Source organism: Malus domestica, chromosome 16 (genome assembly GCF_042453785.1).
Source record: "Malus domestica chromosome 16, GDT2T_hap1".
NCBI classification, from domain to species: domain Eukaryota; kingdom Viridiplantae; phylum Streptophyta; class Magnoliopsida; order Rosales; family Rosaceae; genus Malus; species Malus domestica.
This window is the reverse complement of record NC_091676.1, coordinates 12,033,447-12,053,954: the sequence shown is the minus strand read 5'-3', so window position 1 is coordinate 12,053,954 and position 20,508 is coordinate 12,033,447. Positions and strand designations below refer to the sequence as shown.

Below are 20,508 nucleotides of genomic sequence, written 5' to 3'. Positions count from 1 at the left end.
AAATTCAAGACTGCTTTAAAGAATGGGGTACGTTGGTTCAAGAATAAATATTATGCGCTTGTGTACGCGTAGTTTGAGAGAATACAAAGGGATATATCTCAGATTTGAGGTTTTCATGTAAATTCTAGCTAGTGAGCTTTGCTTGCATTTGGCTTTGGCCTCAAATTAAGATTGTGTTTCATTAGTTCTTTCAATTTTTGTGGGATTGATCGATCTATCCCTTCATATTTTTCCGCCTCTCGATTTATTCAATTTATGGTTAGTAACGTGAAAATCTTGAAAGACATTTGTGATTTATTTATATGCGATGAATGGCCTGTTCTTTTTTTTTTTTTGAGATTCTCGCCAAGTCTTCTTCTTTAGTAACTTTTCCGGATCTGGAATGTTTACCTTAACAATGTATATATAGGATTTTACGTATAAACTATGACCCAAAAAACACGATCGAGTTTAATAATTTTTCAAACACGAAACGTTTCTAATTTTTTCCCCACTCCTGATCATGAATTCCATGATGTTACCAGTAAAGATCGACTTATAGCTATAAATATTCGATCTTTGTGTGAAACTGTCATTGGACATTGTTTCTATGTTCACCTTCTTCTTTTGTTTTTATTTAGAGTTATTAATAAACATTTATTATCGTCCATAAGATTTGAATTTAAAACTTTTTTCGATAATTCTAACAAAATAGATGGAATGCCATTAGACTAACTGATTATGACCGGTTCCACTCTACCAGTAAAAAAGAGAATCTTAATATATATGTTCAACATTTCATTAGAAGATGCGTCCTTATTTACCAAAAGAAAAGAAACGATGGGTCATTCCTCAGTAGTTTGCATGTCTTGAGTCATAAAAATATTTGTTACACTACAAAATAAGCGAAGAAGAATTTCTACGTCTTAATTTCTATGAATGTGTTGGAGTTCTCTAGGTCGAAACACTAATTTTTTCTTTTTAAACAACTATTGTACATAAAGTTTAAATTGGAAATTTCTTCTAACAAATGATGACCGACTATTTTTGTTTCTAATTAAATAAATATAAATCTTAATACTACTACAACAATGACATGCTAAATTAACCAATTGACTTTTAGCGCTTCTCTTCTTAATAGTTCGAAGAAGGTTTAAATTCGACCAGTCCCTCATTATAAAAAAAACCAAGATATGGGAAGTATTAGAGATCGATTATATACTCCAAGCCGTGAACTGAGACAACTAAAATTGGGTATCAAATTTATAATTTGTGGAAGTCGATCCTAACACTTTCGATTTTTTTTTTTTTTGTTTTTGTGTGTGTGTGTTCAAATGACACTTTCGATTTATAAATGAAAAAAAAAAATTCATTAACGCCCAAGGCCCAACGACAGAAAACTAAAGTATGGCTCCCGGGTCGTAGCCCAACATGCACCGCCACGTCACAAACCCTCATCCCCCGCATGCACTGCCAGGTAACTTTATCTCGCTGCCTCACTCCAACGCCCACATTTGGAATTTGAATTGAAACGAAGCCCCTCTCTAAAGAGACGTTAGAAAATTACAACCTTTTCTGCATTTTACTATATTCTTTTATTTTCTAAAAAAAAAAAAAAATTGTATAAAAAACAGTAAAGTCCCACTGTCCATCGACTCTATCCCCATTTATTCCTTTGAACTACACGGGGGAGTGAGTAAATGAGTTTCTGGACGAAGACTCTGACCTCTGATAGGAAATAAATGAAAGATTTTCCATTAATTGTGTTTCCTCGCATCCTGCTGAATCTTTCATTGCTTCCTTCACTTTACTTCACTTGTTAGAGAAAGAGAGAGAGGCTGAGTTGATTCCTGCCCGCTAGTTCTTGTAAGTTTTTTACTTTGAATTTCAATAAAAGTTGGAATCTTTGTTATTGGTTTTTGGATTTGTGAATTGGGTCTGATTTGTTTTGATGTTTTTTGTTTTGTATCTTGTATTGGGGGGAGTGATTGGTTGCTGAGAAAATGTGGGAAAATGGTGGATTGAAGTAGATTGACATCTGTTGTTCTGCTGCATATTCTACATTTATGTAATTTACTTGAATTATTTGGTTGTTGGGAACTTATTGAGCTGAATGTTGATTTACGGTTATTTATTTGCAGAATGGATCTCTTTTTTCATAGTTAGGTGCATAAAGAATCAAGGATACAAAATTTTCTTTTTATTTGCCTTTTGGAATTGTTTGACCTTATGCTTAGATCAGGGACATTTGGGATTTGTGTGTTTGATGGTCTTCTGAATTGGGTTATGCAATTTGTTGATCCTATTGGGTTTAGAAAGCTAGGTATTTGAAGAGCATATGATGCAAGGGTAAATTCTAGTTGCATGTCTTAAGTTGAAGCAGAAAGGTCAGAGTCTGATTCAGTTTATTGAATTTCATAGGCTAGTCTATGCTTGAAGATACCGAAAGCTAGAACAATAGTTCTCAGCATTGTCTTTCTTGGTGAGGTTCACACTGTCTTGGTTTCGAAAGCTAGAACGATAGTTGACTAGTATTTATTTACCATAGAAATAATCCTCCCTGAAGGTTATTAGGACTCACAACATTTTAGATCATCTGATACAAGATTATCATTTGCTGTTTAGGACTTCCATGCTAATTACCATTTTAATGGGTTATGTTATACTTGTTACGTTTCATAAAATTATTTTGTTCTGATCAACTGGAATAGAAATTGTTTTCCTCCTTGATTATTTTACTTAATTGTTGATGTGTTCTTATTTTTTGCATCAGAACAATGGGAGTTGAGAGAGAAGGTTCGAAAAGTGGAGCAGGTCATGTGGGTGGTTTCTTTCATTTATTTGACTGGACTGCAAAGTCTCGAAAAAAATTATTCTCTGGCAAGTCGGATTCATCGGGTACAGTTTTATTGTATCAGCATACGCATACAACATATATGTTTTTCACTTTTGGTCTTGTATCATTTTCCTATTCCGTGGGTGGTTGTTTTGAATTTTGATTTCTTCCTCTTTTTTATTTAGAACGCTCAAAACAGGGAAAGAGAAGCCATGGGAACTTACCAATGACGCGACAGCATCTGGTGATCAGTGTTCTAGAACTGCTTATTTCTTTAGACCATTTCGATATGGAGTTTGAACTAATACTGTTTACACTTCTTGTTTTATTTCTAGGTAGACGAGGATGAAACTGGGGCAGCGTCAAGCATCAGAGGTAGCAGCGATTATAGTTGTGCTTCATCTGTTACAGATGAAGAAGGACTTGGAGCGAAAGCCCCTAGTGTGGTAGCCAAGCTTATGGGATTAGACTCCTTACCCACGTCCAGTTTTTCTGAGCCTTACTCTACCCCATATTTTGACACTCAATCTCTCCAAGATGCTCATTATCACAGGAGAAACGTCGAGTGCTATCATGACGATCAGTTAAGGTATTCTGGAAATCCCATAAAAAGGATGGATGGCCCTACCAGGAATTCTTTGGAGCCAAAGCCCCAGAATATGCAAAGCACGCCAATTGAGAGGTTCCAGACTGAAACATTGCCTCCTAGATCAGCTAAGTCTATTCCGCTCACACACCATAAACTTTTGTCTCCCATTAAGAATCCCAGCTTTGTTTCCACTAGGAATGCTGCTCACATAATGGAAGCTGCTGCAAAAATTATTGAACCTGGACCTCCAGCCACCGCCAAGGCCAAGATGCCTTTAGTAGGGGCCTCTTCTGTGCCCCTGAAGGTTCAGGCTCTCAAAGAAAAGGTGGAGGCATCCCGAAAAGTTCCACTGGTTGGGTCTTCTTCAGAAACCTTGAAAGATCAAGATTTAAAAGATAAAGTTGGAGCTGCTTACAAGAAAACGAAGCCTTCTGAGGTGTCCCGAAAGCCTGTTGAATCAAATGCTGCTAAGTCTCTTCAGGGACAGTCTTTGAATAAGAGCTGGAATGGATCTCTCGATTTGTCATTCAGGGCTTCTTCGGAGACAGAAGAAACTAAGGTGAAGTCCATTTCTCTTGCAATCCAAGCAAAGGTCAATGTTCAGAAAAGAGGTCAGAATTTAAGTAGAAATATAAGCTCAGTGGGTCAGAGAGAACAGAATGAGGTCATCTCAAACCAGCCCTTCCAGACCCAACCAAATGTTCAAAAGAATCTGCACAAGAAACCTTCTACACATAATGCTTCAGGTGCTCTTAAGCAGAATAACCAGAAACAAAATGGTGTAGTTGATAAAGAGAAATTACCTTCAAAGCCTTTGGTTTCCAACTCGCAGGGTAGAAAAGTGCTGTCTGGGGATTCTTCTTCTGGTCGTCACAAAAGCTCAGTTCGAAGTAGTGGAAACTCCAAAATTGGATCCAGGAAGTTAGGCTCAGAGGCAACGGATAGTGAAAAAGAAGTGTCCTACTCGAACGAAAGGAATTATCCTAGGAAGAAACGATCAATAGATGGAAACTTTCAGTTTAATAAGGATCATGCTGTTGATGATATGTTGCGTCACAAAAATCAGAAGCGAGTTCAATCTAATCCAGTTACTGACAGGCACTATAGTTGGGCTGAAGATAGCAGAAAGAAAGGCATGGATGTTGTTTCGTTTACATTCACAGCCCCACTTACACGATCACTGCTTGGCACTGACATCTCAGCTCTGGTTGCGCAGAAGAGCAACAGTCTTTGCACAGATCACCGAGGTAAACGGTTGTTGCTTGACACGGACAGTATGAAGCCATCCTCAGTGGGTTACAATGTGATAAGCGGTGATGCTTTGAGTGCACTTTTGGAACAAAAGTTAAGGGAATTATCTTATGGGAGTGAATCTTCTAGTCGTGAAGCTGCAAAAGTATGCTCAGCTTCAACTGCTTCAAATTTGGATGTGAAACCCAATTATAATTCAGTTAGCTCCATGCAAAGGTTAAATGACCAGAGAGACCAACATCTGTTGGTTACCAAGAAATCGGGTGATCGATTTGAAGCTGACACTCCTCCTGCATTCAGATTGAAACAGAAGTTTCAGGTTGGGCCGACTTTCACTATTACTAGCTAATTCTGTTGGAAATGCTGGTCTTTTTCTGTGGAATTCCCCTTCTTTTTATCCTTTTATATTTCCACTTTAGTTTATTCCTTTTTCCCACAAAGTTATAAGATTACTGGTGGTAACTTTGCACTTGATCAGACTGTAACTGACAAAAATTCAACATTTTCCAGGGAGTCGATAAGGCAGAGGAATATAGCAGCAGTCCTATTGAAGCTGGGCAGGTGCATTGCCGGCATCCTAGTCCAGTCTCTGTTCTGGAATCTTCTTTTTCAAATGAAAGTTATGGCTCTTCAATTACCACTGATAGTAACAGTACAGAAGGTATAAGATGCTTATATATATTTTTTATTATTTTGTTTCCACTCTTTGAATTTTGAAATGTATCTTATTTAGGTTGCCTGAACACATTTTTTTGGTTTCTTCAGCAAGCAGGTTGTGCTCATCCGTCCAAGCTTGGGAAGTTAATGTTTTCAGTTCTTCCAAGAAGTTCCATTCAGTAGAAGCTGACACCGAGTTATCAGATTCTGCTTCTTCAACATATACAGGAACTGTGGCAAGAACCCATGCAGCTACAGTTCACATAAAAGAATCTTTGAGATCAAATGAGTGGGAATTGGAATACATAAAGGAGACACTATGTAATGTCGAATTGATGTTTCAAGACTTTACATTGGGCCGGGCCAGGAAGATCATAAACCCTCATCTCTTCAATCTGCTGGAATGTCGAAGAGGACAGTTTGAAATTGATGGTGGAGAGTCCAGGGTAAGGCGAAAGGAAGTATTTGATTGTACAAGTGAATGCTTGGACTTGAAGTGCAGGCGTTATGTGGGCGGGGGATACAGCGCATGGGTGAAAGGAGTAGCAATGGTGAGGAGAAAGGCGTCTTTAGCCGAAGAAGTGTACAAAGAACTCTCAGATTGGAAAGGCATGTGGGAATGCATGGTGGACGAGCTCGTGGACAAGGACATGGGCAGCCCCTATGGCAGATGGCTGGACTTCGAAACCGATGCATTTGCACTAGGAGTAGATGTTGAGGGTCAAATATTTGATTCTTTGGTAGATGAAGTGGTTGCTGATATGTTGCAATTGTAATGCCTGAGACATGTTTATATATCAGCTCCACCTTAGTTTCCTGCATATGTTTCTTTTGCTGATCTTGTTGTATTTGTGTACTTGTTAGTATTCAAATCGTTGGTTTATTTTATACATATCACTATGTTTCTCTTGTTCATCACAAGTTGAGCTTTCGGTTTAGGTTCTGTGTGGAAACAATATAAATTTAACTTAAGATGGACAGGTATGGTTATAAGTTTGATCACTATGTTTCTCTTTATAGATCATGTTAATTGCTGTTAAATGAGTGTGATTAATCAACCGACTACACTAATCTCAAAACTTTTAACTCATCTAACGGAAATTATTATGATGGTGATGCTCACCATCACTTAAGGGTGGTGGATAGTGTCATGTTAGATTTGTTAGAGGTTAACCCCTAGTAACATGGCAGGGTGAATGTTGTTGGCTTAGTATAGTCTCTACCTTTACCCTATGGTAAAAAGGAAGGGAAATAAGAAAGTTGAAAATTTGAATAATGTGGACCTTTTGTTCTTTTCAATCAGTTGCGGAGGGGGGAACTTAACCTTTTTTAACTTTGAGAAAGCGAAGTACCACCAGATTAAAAACTAGAGTGAAGTGTGAATTTAGTCCCTGAATTATTTTTTTTCCGAAAAATGAGTCCCTAAATTCAATAAAAATTACTAATTTCATCCCTACTATTATATTCAAAGTTATTTTATTCAAATTTTCGTCAACTTAAGTCACTTGACACACTTTTAGATTATAATACCGTCATTTTCTCGCCTCTATACCTTAACATTTCATATAGGTTGCGAATGTAACGTCTAATATACCCTTCGAAGTTAACTTACACTATTTCTTATGAAAAACTACCAATTTTCCCTTCAAAGTTAACTCCACAGACTATTTCTTTATGAGAAACTACTAATCTACCCTCTAATATGTATCACATTCAAATAACATGACTTATATTGATGGAAAATTGAATATAGTAGCTTCAAATGTAATATTAGGGATGTAATTGATAAATTTTTATAATTCAATGACTGATTTTAAAAAAAAAAATAGTCTACAGACCTAATTTTCACTGAGGTGATAATTCACAGACTAAATTGACAGTTCATCCTAAAAACTAATTGGTATATATATTAAAATTCAATATAGTCAGAGATAATACGACGAGTGAGTCTCACATTTGCGTGTAATATTATCCACCACAAAACAATGAGTGATGAATGGTGATCTCACTTTTTTATCCTTGTTGTAAAGATTGATTCATGTCACTCCACGTTAACTATTCCAAAATAGTTGCAGAAAGATCTGCAGACGTTTTTTCTTTTCTTTGAATGATACATGAAGTTGGTCGAGCAAAAGATAGTGCATTGTAATAAAAGTGACGTGGATTGGATGCTATAACGAGGAGAAAATAGCCATTAATCTTCCTCTAGTGCATGATGGAGATGCCAGAGTTGGTAAAGCCTTTAACTTGGACAAAAAGCATAATATTGATATGAAATTTCATGAAAAGTGGAAGTTGGATGGTCCCCTCCAAGTATACACGGGCAAAGTGGGAAGTGGAACGACCTAAAAAGCTTACGGCTAGTTTACTAATCTGTAATCAAAATGAAAGAAATTTAATTAACGAGGAGTTGAAATGGAGTGGAATTAAAATCAGATTCCTGTTGAAACTGTTTACTAAAAATTTTAGGAATCGGAGTAGGAATAATACTTAACCATATAAGTTGTTTATTAATTTACATGAATCGGAATGAAAATCAATGTAATTAATAAAATGCCCCCATTTTAGTAATTTATTTTGGGTAAAACGTTATTTAATTTTAAAGAGAAAAACTTTAATTCTTTTTAATTTTTTTTTTTGATTTTTTTTTACCGAGAGAACAAAATTTGGTGTTGGGTTAATGCAAAGGGCAATTTTGAAATAGTAGAAGTAAGTGAGGGTATAATGGGGAAGAAAAATCCATTCCGATTCCCCCCAATAACCGGGAATTCAATTCCCACCAAATTATAGGGAATCCAAATCCTCCAAATTTTTTGAAGTAGGATTTCAAAATTTGTATGGGTTCCACTAAATTTTTTATTCCTTAATATTTATTAAATACCGAAATTCCGTACGTAAATGTGTCATAAAAGTATTCCATCTAATTAGTAGGGGAAACCCATTATTATCTAGACTGTTATATGTTTGAGGGTCGGAAATGTCTTTATCTTAGATACTCATTCAAGAATCATCTTCGAAAAAAAAAAAAAAATTAAATCAAATCAAATCAAATCTTTTCATCTAAAATATGTAAAAAAAGAAAACTAATGAAAAGATGTTGAAAATTTTGAGTTTTAACGATAAGGACAAAATAAAGGATAAAATAAATAGTACCAAAATTGATTTTTTAATATCAAAATATGATTTTTCATTAAAGTAAACACTATCAGAAACTTTTTTTTAAAGTTTCCATGTAAAAAATCATGGTTCGCTAAATAAAGTTGAAATGAGATGCGGGCAACCACATAGCTAAATAAGTGTTGACTTATTAGTCAATTTTTGACACGGATAATCCTTAAAAACGAATATAAAAATTAAAGATTCTGATTATTGACTGCCACCATGAAAATAGGTTAAGGAAGTTAAAGACATCCTTAATTTAGAAAGCTTGTATACATCTGTATATGTATATATATGCTCGCCCTAATAAGGCAGTAATTAACATTGTGGTATCGTCTAAATTGGGTGTACTCTATAATATTTCTCATGATCGAACCAATTGTTTTTTATTGATTTTATACAAAATCATCCTTGTTGTAGCCTATTTTATCTGACCAAGGGAAGAGAGCCCGGGATAAGAAAAGAAAAGAGAAAAAAAGATGTGTTTGTAAAATCGTAGGGGAATGTATGTTAAGGGATGTTCTATTCCCCTACGCGGTGCCTTTATTTATAGTAATAAGAAGGAGAATAAATCATTCATCCCCAAGGAAGACAAGTCCATATAGGAAAAAATAATTAGAATCAAATCTAATCTAGGATTTACACAATTATACATAAACTAGGAAAGTTCATAACACTCATTCTTGAGTGTGTAAATACTCAAGGTAGATTCATCATCATGCAGAAGTTGAGGAAGTCGACTCGTCGACACTGATTATGGGAACAACGCTTATTCTCAATAAGGTAGGAACTTGCATAAAGAAGTAAGTCTCACTAAAGAACCCTAAGGCTATGGCAAAAATCCAAGTAAAGACAAAATCCATAGTCTAAGGAAAAATACGTGAGTGATGCAAAGTTAAATAAAACATCTACAGGACGTCATCAGAGATATGATCAACCCAATGTGGGTGCCTCGTTAAAACCTACTAGTTACGTAGCAAAAACCTAGTGGGAAAAATGATCATAATCGTAGGGAAAAAGAGTACATTAAGATTAAACAAGTATACTTCAGGATACTCCCCCTGAGTTTGACACAATTCCAAAGAGAAATAGCAATGTTACAACTTAGAAAATTTACGCAAACCAATTCGATGAACAAGCTTCTAAAACGTCGCATTTGGTAGTGATTTGGTGAAGAGGTCGGCCAGATTGTCTTGTGAATGGATTTTTGCGTGACTTCAATCTTCTAATGCTCTTGTTGTTAATGTGAGACTAAGAACTTCGGTGTAATGTGCTTGGTGTTTTCTCCTTTGATGTAACCCTTCTTGAGCTGTTCGATGCATGTTGTGTTGTCTTCATAGATTGTCGTCGGGACATCCACGACGGGGTAAATATTGCATGAGCTTCGAATATGGCCCATAACTACTCTCAACCAAAAGCATTCCCGAGTTGCTTCATGTAAGGCGAGAATTTCAGCATGGTTAGATGAAGTGGCAACTAAGGTCTGTGTAGTTAACCTCCAAGAGATTGCGGTGCCTCTAACGATAAAGACATAACTCGTTTGAGAATGTGCCTTGTGCGAATTAGATAAGTATTCTGTGTTGGCATAACCAACAAGGCGAGAATCGACTCAAGAAACGGGGGGTGCTGCATCACTCGAGGATCCATAGGGATAGAACAAGCCCAAATTCGTAGTACCCTTAAGGTAACGGAAAATGTCTTCAACACCAGTCCAATGTCTGCGTGTTGGTGCATTATTGTATCTTGCCAAAAGATTAACAGCAAAGAAGATGTTGGGTCTATTGCATTGAGCTAAGTATAATAAAATGCCTATCTCACTTAGATAAGGAACTTCAGGCTCCAAAATCTTTTCATCATCCTCATTCGGACGGAAGGGATCTTGTTTTGCATCTAGCGATCGAACGACCATATGAATACTTGAAGGCTTCGTTTTATCCTTATTAAAGCAGCGTAACACCTTCTGGTGTAGTTCGTTTGATGTACTAAGATTCCGTCCGAACAATGCTCTATCTCGAGATCGAGACAATATCGAGTCTTTCCTAGATCTTTCATCTCAAATTCCAACTTCAGGTGCACGAAAATTCTCGCGAGCTATTCAGGAGTTCCGATAAGGTTCATGTCATCGACATATACTACAATTGTCGCAAAACCGGAATATGACTTCTTAATGAACACACAAGGGCATAGTTCGTTGTTCACATATCCCTAACTAGTCAAATACTCATCAGACGGTTATACCACATTCTTCCAGATTGCTTCAAATCCAAGTAAGTCTTTCAGGAACTTTCATATAAATTTCCGTATCAAGATCCCTATAGAGATATCCAGTTACTACGTCCATCAGCTGCGTACTCAGTTTTTCGAAAATTGCCAAACTAATAAGATAGCGAAAAGTAATCACATCCATAACGGGTGAATAAGTTTCATCATAATCAATCCTGGGGTGTTATGAGAAGCCTTGCATAACAAGAAGAGCTTTGCAATGCATAATTTCGTTCTTCTTATTACGCTTTCGAATGAAAACCCACTTGTAACCAACGGGCTTCACATGTGAATGAGTACGAGCTACAGGTCCAAACACCTTACGTTTCACAAGCGAATCGAGTTCGACTTCGATTGCTTATTTCCAGTTTGACCAATCAGTTCTATGTCGACATTCATCAACGGAACAGGGTTCAATGTTATCGCTCAACATGATCTCAGTAACTACTGCATATGATAATGCATAGTCAACGATCATCTCATTTCTACACCACACATCATCTAAGCTAGCATAATAACCGAAATATCACGATTCTCGGGAGGTGGATTCGTCTCTTCAATGACGCTTCCGTAATCTAGAATTTCCTCATGAGTTGGATATAATGAGTAAGCCATAGTTGGATTCACGGTAGGCTCTTCAGAAGCTTGTACTATGGGTTTCTTCTTCTGAGGGTGTGAATTATTTGAACCAAGAAGTCTGCCACTCTTATGTGTAGGGGCATATGATTGGCTAGCCGCTAATGTACGTGGATCACCAAAGTTGGCGTCCCGAGCCTCCATGAGGGAAGTTCATTGTACATTTGGTACATCCATCTTTGTAGGAGTATGTGATCTTGTCACTCGCGCTAGATCGGTGAAAGCATCTGACATACTATAAGCTATGCTCTGAAGATTTAATATGTGCTACACTTCAGTTTCAGACTGAGCGGTGCGGGTATCTAAATGACACAAAATGAGAGTCATCCACGATAATTCTCATTGTTCTTCATGAATGTTGACGTTCTTATCTCCCCCTAACAACGGGAAGACTGTCTCATAGAAGTGACAATTCGCGAAACGAGCGGTAAACAGATCACCTGTCAAAGGTTTTAAGTAATGAATAATCGAAGGAGAATCATATCCAACATAGATTCCCATCATTCGCTGAGGCCCTATTTTTGTACGTAAGGGCGGCAAAATCGGCACATAGACTGTACAACAAAAAACGCGTAGATGTAATATGTCGGGTTTATATCTAATAACCAATTGAAAGGCGTTATATGGTTGGGTTATAGCAGGCCTCTGGCAGACTAACATGGCTGCGTGCAATATTGCATGGCCCCAAGCAGCGATTAGAAGCTTGGTACTTATGACCAACAATCGAGTAATCATTTGTAAGCGCTTAATGAATGCCTCTGCCAAGCTGTTTTGGGTGTGAACATAGGGTACAGAAAGTTCAACTTCAACCCCAACTGATATGCAATAGTCATCAAAAGTTTTAGACATGAATTCTCCAGCATTATCCAATCAAATAGATTTGATTGGATAATCAAGGTGGTGAAGCCTGAGCTTGATAACCTGAGCCAACATTTTGGAGAATACAACGTTCCTTATGGACAACAAGCACACGTGTGACCAACGTGTGGAAGCATCAATCAAAACCATAAAATATCTAAATGGTCCACATGGAGGGTGAATCGGTCAACAAATGTCCTCTTGAATCCGTTGTAGAAAAATGGGAGGATTCCAATGAATCTTGTCATAAGAAGGCTTAGTAATAAGCTTTCCTTTAGAACATGTTTGACATGCGATTCCTTGGATCAAACCTAAACTTTGGGTTAGTGGATGCCCGTGTGATGATTTGAAGATACGGTGCATTGCTATTTGTCCAGGATGTCCCAAACGATCATGCCAAAGTGTAATTTTGTGCGCGGTCCCAGAGGTAGGGTTGGCCACATAGTGGCTCTCTATAAGGCGTATGGTCGTAATATACAGACCACTCGGGATACGCTTAATCATTTCTAGAATACGCTTATGGCCATATTCTTAGGAAGTTATGCACAAAAATTCAACTCCCTTTTCTACATGGGTTTCAACGTGGTAATTGTTATCTCTAATGTCCTTAAAACTCAACAACGTTCTTCCGGAACGCAGAGAATAAACTTCCTCATCAATGGTCAAGATTGTACCATTGGACAACATTATACTTGCTTTACCGTATCTTTCGATCAGGTTGGATGGGTCCGAGAAGGTTGTTAAAGGTGCATTCTTAGGTATGAAGTTAGTGAAATAGATGCGTTCACGCAAAACGGTGTGCGTGGTTGCACTATTTGTCAGACAACTAACTTTCACACTAGTCATACCTAGAATGAAAAATTAATTTGAATCAGTCACATGCATAAAAGTTCTAAAAATGAATATCCATTCAGAATAATTTTAAGTATTAAAGGATCGTAATTAATTAAAAACTTAATATCCAAAAAACAAATCACCAACAAATAATCTAAACATAAAGGAAAATTGTTCAAAATTAACTAAAAAACAAGGAGGGGGTTCGGCCACTACTATGGAATTAGGCCCTAATGTCTTATTTTAACTAAAAAAATAGTTTATGTGTAATATTCTAATATTCCATATGTGTGGTATCCTCTTGAAAGTCAGAAACCTCCATCTTAGTACTCTTCGATTCGTCCACTTGCACAAAGTTTGATTCAAACTTCTTGCAACAACAATGATATTCAACTACAACCTTCTGGGGAGCACGGAAAACATAGGACCAATGGTCCTTTGTACCACAGCGATAACACATGTCCACATCCATGGTTTCAGGTGCTTTGCCCTTATTCTTAAAGTTTGGGGCATTGGGAACGAGGTTAGGGCACTTCTGGGCTTTGTTTCCTCCCTTAGATGGGCCTTGACTCTATTGACCTTGACATGGTGGCTTTTGGCCGCCCCTACCACGCCTCTTTTGACGTTTTGAGCGCTAGTTTGTGCTATAATGTGCTTCAGGTACAACAATCGCCCCAGTAGGTCGAGCTTGATGATTCTTCGTCAACATCTTATTCTACTTTTTAGCGATAAGTAAAACAGAGATCAAATCCAAGAACTTGGTGAACTTCTAAACTCTATATTGTTGTTGCAAGACAATATTAGTAGCATAGAAGGTCGAATATGTCTTTTCTAGGAGATCCTTTTTTGTCAAAGTTTCGTTACAAACTTAGAAATGATCGGATTCGACAAACTTCAGAATTATATTCATTCACAGACTTAACGTCTTGGAAGCCCAAATGCTGTCAGTCATGTCTTGCTTCAGACAAGAAAATGTCCTTTTGGTGATTAAAACGACCCATAGTGCTTGTGAATCCTCCTCAGCAAGATACTCAGTTTTCAGTGTGTCATGAATATGTCTTCGAATGAAGATCATGGCAGTGGCTTTTTCAGCTTCGCCAACCCTCATCTTCAATGGCGGGATGCAAGTTCTTTGCAGTGAGGTGGAGCTTCACATCTTGGACCTACTTAAGGTAGTTCCTTCCAGAGACCTCGAAAGCGGTGAAGTCGAGTTTGTTCAAATTCGACATGTTCCCATCATAAAATAAAAGACAAGATGTGATTAGTGCTATAGAGAAAAAAAAATCAATCCATTCACATAGGAGTAGAACATTCAAGTTCTAGTAAACATGTATTGGTTAAAATTCGTATGAAAAAGCTTCAGGTTTTCATGGGTGATGTTTTTTTTAGGAAAACTTTAGGTTTTCAAACTAGGAGGCATGTTTTTAGAAACTTCAGGTTTCGAAATAATTATGAACTTTAGGTTCATATGTTTCTGCAGACAAATGTAAATATATACATTGAAATATGCAACAAAAAATATGCAAATAGAACTTCGGGTCTAAAGATGATAATTGAATTAATTATTTGGACTTCGGGCCAAATTTAAAGTGTGGGTGAAAAAATATAAAACCCATTGGGCCTAAAATAATTAGGCAATTGAGCTCGAGGGCCTAAAAACATGGACCAAAGCCCACGGGTGGGCCGAGTAAATCTCTGCCGTGAGGTCCAAGCCTAGATTGGGCTGGTGTGGTCTTTGTTGGAAATGTGCCCTAAAGCCAATCATATGATGATACTTTACAGACATTTCACATGTTAAACCAATCCAGTTTAACATATAAAGGGCATAAATTATTGTTTGAGCCGTCTCATATAAATGTTATATGCTTAAACGATAAAGTCCAAGGAATATGTGATTGGGAGAATGTAATCTAATGAAGTTAGATTCCTGAGACCATTCTTTCGAAGACACATCCTAAATGTTCCTGATCATAGGATTGCCAATTGGGCATTGACAGTCCGTTAAGATCAGTACGTACTATGTCTTCTCTCAGGGAGAATGATTAGTCTCGAGTCATTGATGTGTGTGACATCAAGACAAGTACGGTAGGTGCTCAATAGAGAATGAGTTCACTGAACGCGATCAACGAAGAGTTCTCATATTCCATGTCACATGAGAACTCATGGTTGGGATAATGCAAAGTAGTCATTTGACCTGAGGCATCATAGTTGTCTTGTGGTTAAGTCCTTGATCTTTGATTATGTCAAAGTCACTCCATCAGGAGGGTGTCCACGGCATCGTTGGGGTCAAGCCATTTAGCTATGGAGACAAGTGAATGCGCAACAAGGGATCTCTAACCTTCAAACCGTTTGAGGGAGAATACTCTATGATATGATTTGAATCTCTGGCCAGAGTATGAATGAGATTGGGGAATGCGTTCCAAATCACAATCAAGGTAATCATATAAGCACAAGATACACATTGGATAGTAGACATGAGAAAATGAACTATCAAACCAAACAATGTGGTCAAGAGTATTAGATTAGAGAAGGACCGTATTGCATTTGTAATCTCGAACTGAATAGGTTCTCTAACATCTTCTGATTAGCTTGGGTAACCATGATATGCTGCTAGGTGTCACTCATGGTTTGTGGAAGCCCTAAACGTGTGTAATCACTAAAGGGAGAATTGAAAATAGTTTCAATTCACAATCGATGTAAAATGGTTTTAATCGCCCACTGCCTCGCTAAAAGGAACCTAATGGATCGCACACCGTAAGAGGTGGAGATTGGAGATTAAACGGAAATGAGTAAGAATGATTAAATGGTTTAATCATTTATTTATGGCAAAGATTAATTAATATGTTAATTAATCAAACGAATAAGTTCGTTAAATGACTTCGGGATAGTTTTGGACCTTAAGGCCCAATGGGCTTCGAACGTCAAGCCCATTAACTTAAGTTGTATGACAATTTAATGAATAAAGATTCATTAAAGCCCAAAAGCCCATAAATCCCTATATGGCCGGCCATGAAGATGAATTAGGGTTTTTTGGTTGTTTAGGTCACTTATAGAAGTGACTATATAAATGACTTTATAACTAAAATTCATTAAGGAAAAATAAGGGTTTATTTTTGGGGAAAAATTGGTGAGAATTGTCTCTCCATTTCTCTCTAAAGAGGCCAACACCTTGGAGGGTACATCTAGCAATCCTACTACTCCAAGGTCACTCATTTCTTCTTCAATCAAACCTTGGTGTCGAGAATTAGAGGTTCTCAATTTTGGGAACTTGGAGAACCTATTCTTCCATCCAAATCCATGGTGATAAGAAGCAAGGAATGAAGGCCCCTATCTCTTTGGGTGATTAGCCTTTGCTTATGCAAAGAGGAATCTACAAAGGTAAATTTCAACTCACTTTGTTTTTGAGTTGTTTATTGGTTCACCAATCTACTAGGCTTTGAATTTCATGGTAATGTTTTGTTTTTGAGTGCATACAAGCATGATTCCGCCTTTTAATTGTTAATTGCATGCTATATGATGTTGCTCAAATGAACATGTTTTCCCAAAAGATTTCCTTCAAGTGGTATCAGAGCCTAGGTCTAGTAGTTGGTGAATCCTTTTTTGTTTTGTAGTTCATAAGTTTGTGATTTAAAAGTTGTAATTGTTACAAGCTTTATTCTTGCTTCTTTGAAAGTAAATTTTGTTGGAAAATTTGCTATCTCAAATGTTGTAGATGTTGTTCATATGAGCATGAATATTGGAGCTAAAATTTGGTGCCATGCTTTTGGGAAAATTCGGCCAAATCCAAAGGGTGGATTTTTGGGTTCTTGTTTGACTTGTTAAAAGTGTTTTAATGTGTTCTTTGGAACCCCTAAGTACCCTAGTTTGGTTAGATGTTATTTCCCTTAAGTAAGAATGGTTTTGGAATGTTTTTGGGTGAAAAAAGTTCATGGAAAAATTTGGGTTTTTCATGGATGTTCTTCATTGTTCTTGATGTTCTTGCCAAGAACAAAAAGGTTTGGTGTTTTGATTCAAAGTTTTGATTTATTTCATAAAGTTTATGTGATTTGTTTTTAAATGATTTATCATGTATTTAAAGTGTTAAATATTTGTATAAATGATGATTGAAATAATTGTGATTGAATTATTTCAAAACTTATCTTACATACACTTGCATGCTTTTGACAAAACTCACAAATCAACACACACACCAACCTTATCCCTCCCTAAAACCAGCCACTCCCTCAAAGGGAGTACTTTTGGGGCTTTTATGCAATTACATAAAGTTTTGATACTTTTGTGTATTTGCACTTTGGCCCAAAAGTTTACGTTTTTATGTTTAGGTCCAAAAACGCTAAAGGACAAATTGTTTTGATCCTTTAATGAAGTTTTTGCATTATTAAAAGTTTGGATTCTAGTTGTATTTACATGAAGTTGTGACTTTTGTGTATTGTACAAAGTGACCCCAAAAGTTTTTGTTATTGCAATATGGCCCAAAAGTTGAGGTTAATTGCATGATGGCCCAAATAGGATGAGAACAAAATTGTTTTGTCTCTTTAAATGAGAATTGGATTTTCATTTTGTTTAGCTCCATTTAAATCAATTTTATGGATACAAAAACCAAATGAAAATGTTGCATTCAATTAATTAGTTAAAGTGTTAATTAATTAAAGGGTGATTATGAACCTAAGCCTAATATAATTGAGCTATGTGAAAGGCGTTTCAAATTTGTTTGAACCATGGGAATGTGTAGATTAGATTTTGGTTGTAATTTGATTTGATCAAATGTTGTAAAAGGGCTTAAGCTCTTCTTTACTTTAAAGTAATTTGTTATATGCAAATGTTGTAATGAGCATAAGCTCACCTTTACTTTGAAGTACTTCTTTCTTGCTTTATATGATATGCATGAAAATGAAGTAGTTGGGTCCAACGCCCCTAAGACAACACGCCTTAATGTGATTAAACGCGTAACTAAAATTAATCACCATCCCTAGACCGAGATTCAACACAAGGCTCGTGTTGAATCTAAACAAAGGTTCATAATCATCCTAAGGCCCTAAGGCAACTATATAGTCCATAAAATGAATGCAAAGTTTATGTTAGTAGTATCATATACTCTTGCTTTAAAAATCGTTTTAAAAGCATAGTGGGAGTATTATATACAACTAAAACAATCAAATGGACCAATAGTTGTAAGAGGACCAAAATTGTTTTAATAGAGATTAAAATGAATATTTATATGTGATGAGACCTAAAACCCTCAACCAAATCAATATTAAGTTGATAAGCGTGAGAGTGCTTTGAACACTCTTTCGTGGCCTTCCACCATGGTGGGCTTCAATCGTTTGTGACTCGTACAATGTATTCGTCCAATTCTGGGGTTGCAAAGTATGTGCTTACATTCAGGAGAAGCCTATACACATATAATGAAGTGAAAGGTAGGCAACAAGTGTGGCCAATATGGAGTTCTTCTGAGGCCATTCTTGAACCCCTACTTGAACTAGCATGGTGGGAATGACTTAACTAAGTGCAATGGTGCCAATATGGAGTTCTTCTGAGGCATCATTCTCTAGAGGCCAAACGAGATGGGTACTTGCATTAGTTGCAAATGAGTAAGCGTACTCTCTCATTATTATTGTTGCTAGCCAATATGGAGTTCTTCTGAGGTGGGCTTGGTAATAGTGAGCCTCCCATAACCTACTAAGAGTTTCATCCAAAACTCTCGAATTCCAATGAGGGATATGGAATTTGCCAAAAATAGTGGGTGGTGCTATTTTGATTTAAAGACCCGAATCAAATGGCTTAAAATCAATCAATTTATATTCGTTATGTATTTGATTACCAATATATTTGCAAACGCTATCCAACACTTGACAAATAAAAGCCGAACGTTTAGTTTACGGACTTGGTACTACAAAACCATAGATTGTCTTTAATGGCTTGTAAAAGTACAAAAGTAGTCTCATCCTCACAATCTTCCTATTGATAATGTATCATTAGAAGAATATGTTAGAAAAGGTCTATCATAAAGAGGACAACACTTTTAATGTCATAATTCTTCAATTACAAATTGTTGTATGAAGAAATAGGAGTTGCTTTGAACAACCCTTAGTCAATGCAAACACTTAGTGCTTGTTTCTTTGTTACATGAACAAGGAACTTGAGAAGAAAGCACAAAGGCATGAACACTTTATGTGCCATGATTCTTCACTTACAATTTGTTGTGTGAAGAAATAAGAGTTGCCTTGTACAACTCTTTAAAGTTTGTAATTATGTTTAGAACATAATGGTTGGTTGACAAAAATAGTCCATTAACATGGATTTATGATGATTTTGAATCATTGAATGTTGAAGTGATAAACCACTTAACGAGACGGAAACTAGGCAAGGACTTCACCTTTGTTTCCCTATCCTAATCGTTCACTAAGTTTATTGTAAACTATGTAGTAAACAATAACCACATACTCTCCAAAATTGTTTGATGTGTATAACACAATTGAAACAAGTTTCAAGAGAGATGGTGGGAGTTTAGGGACCATGACTATTGTAGTCAAAGGAGAAGTCAAATAAAGAAGATAAATAACTCCAAGGGAACAAACTTTCTTTATGAAAGGATGGACATTGGAAAGGGGTAGTTGCAAGAAATGTCTTGCAAGTGTCAAGAACACACCTTTCGAAGGTGTTGTAAATTGTTCTTGAATAGTTCAAAACAATTGGTTCTTCTACTTGAATGCTTGATTCCGTATTAGTAACTATGTTTTACAAATCGTTGTAAAAGTGTGACTAATAAGAAGTAGAAGATATATGAGTGAAGAAAAGGTGCTTCACATTCGGAAACGTGAATCAAATATAGATCTCTGCGAAAGCAGATGGTACTTACTTCCTCATATAAACTACCAAAGAAATTGGAAAAACATAGATTGTCTTTATATTCCAATTTTAAGGAACTAAATTCCGTCACTATGTGAAATGGATAAATGTTTTGTTTGACAAAACAATGTTCTTTATTAATCAATGATTGGATTATGGTAATCTAATTAATTATCTCTATAGTAGAGATAATATGGTAGTGTTAACTGTTTAGAAAATAATGATGCTTAAAACCCAAAAGGTTGCAAGGTAGTGACTAATCCCAACTAAAGTTGTGATACCTCTAAAACATAAATTACGAGTTGGTCATAGATGGACGCTTTGGATCGTTAGATCCGGATCCAATACCTTCTTGTTAAAATTGTATGGTGCGAAATGTTCGAATCTTTATTCTTTTGGAAAGAAGAAAGAATCACAAAGTTGTTGAGGTTAATTCACTTAGATGTTAGTGGCACTTGTCCACAAACATAAATACTACTCATGTTGAATGACATTCACAGAAAATAACTCTCGGTTGGACTATAGTTTATTTTGAATAAACACAAGTCCGAATACTTTGCAAAATGTTTCAAAGAATTCAAGTAATGTAAGTTGATGA

General features: G+C 36.5%; 1 protein-coding gene across 1 annotated transcript; it reads left to right on the top strand.

The window, feature by feature from the left end:
- Nucleotides 1–1,496: 1,496 nt before the first annotated feature.
- LOC103403687 (flocculation protein FLO11-like) lies at nt 1,497–6,227 on the top strand. Its single transcript, XM_008342526.4, has 6 exons — nt 1,497–1,845; nt 2,753–2,877; nt 3,001–3,059; nt 3,151–4,974; nt 5,166–5,316; nt 5,421–6,227. Exons 2-6 carry the CDS (start codon nt 2,757–2,759, stop codon nt 6,086–6,088), a joined length of 2,823 nt encoding a protein of 940 aa, XP_008340748.3. The 5' UTR covers nt 1,497–1,845; nt 2,753–2,756; the 3' UTR covers nt 6,089–6,227.
- Nucleotides 6,228–20,508: the final 14,281 nt, after the last annotated feature.

Excerpts from the sequence above, each read along its gene's own strand:
- LOC103403687 (XM_008342526.4), top strand. The coding sequence starts at position 2,757 with ATGGGAGTTGAGAGAGAAGGTTCGAAAAGTGGAGCAGGTCATGTGGGT. Across the intron at positions 2,878-3,000 it reads TGGCAAGTCGGATTCATCGG|AACGCTCAAAACAGGGAAAG; the intron begins GTACAGTTTTAT and ends TTTTTTATTTAG. Across the intron at positions 3,060-3,150 it reads CAATGACGCGACAGCATCTG|GTAGACGAGGATGAAACTGG; the intron begins GTGATCAGTGTT and ends TTTTATTTCTAG.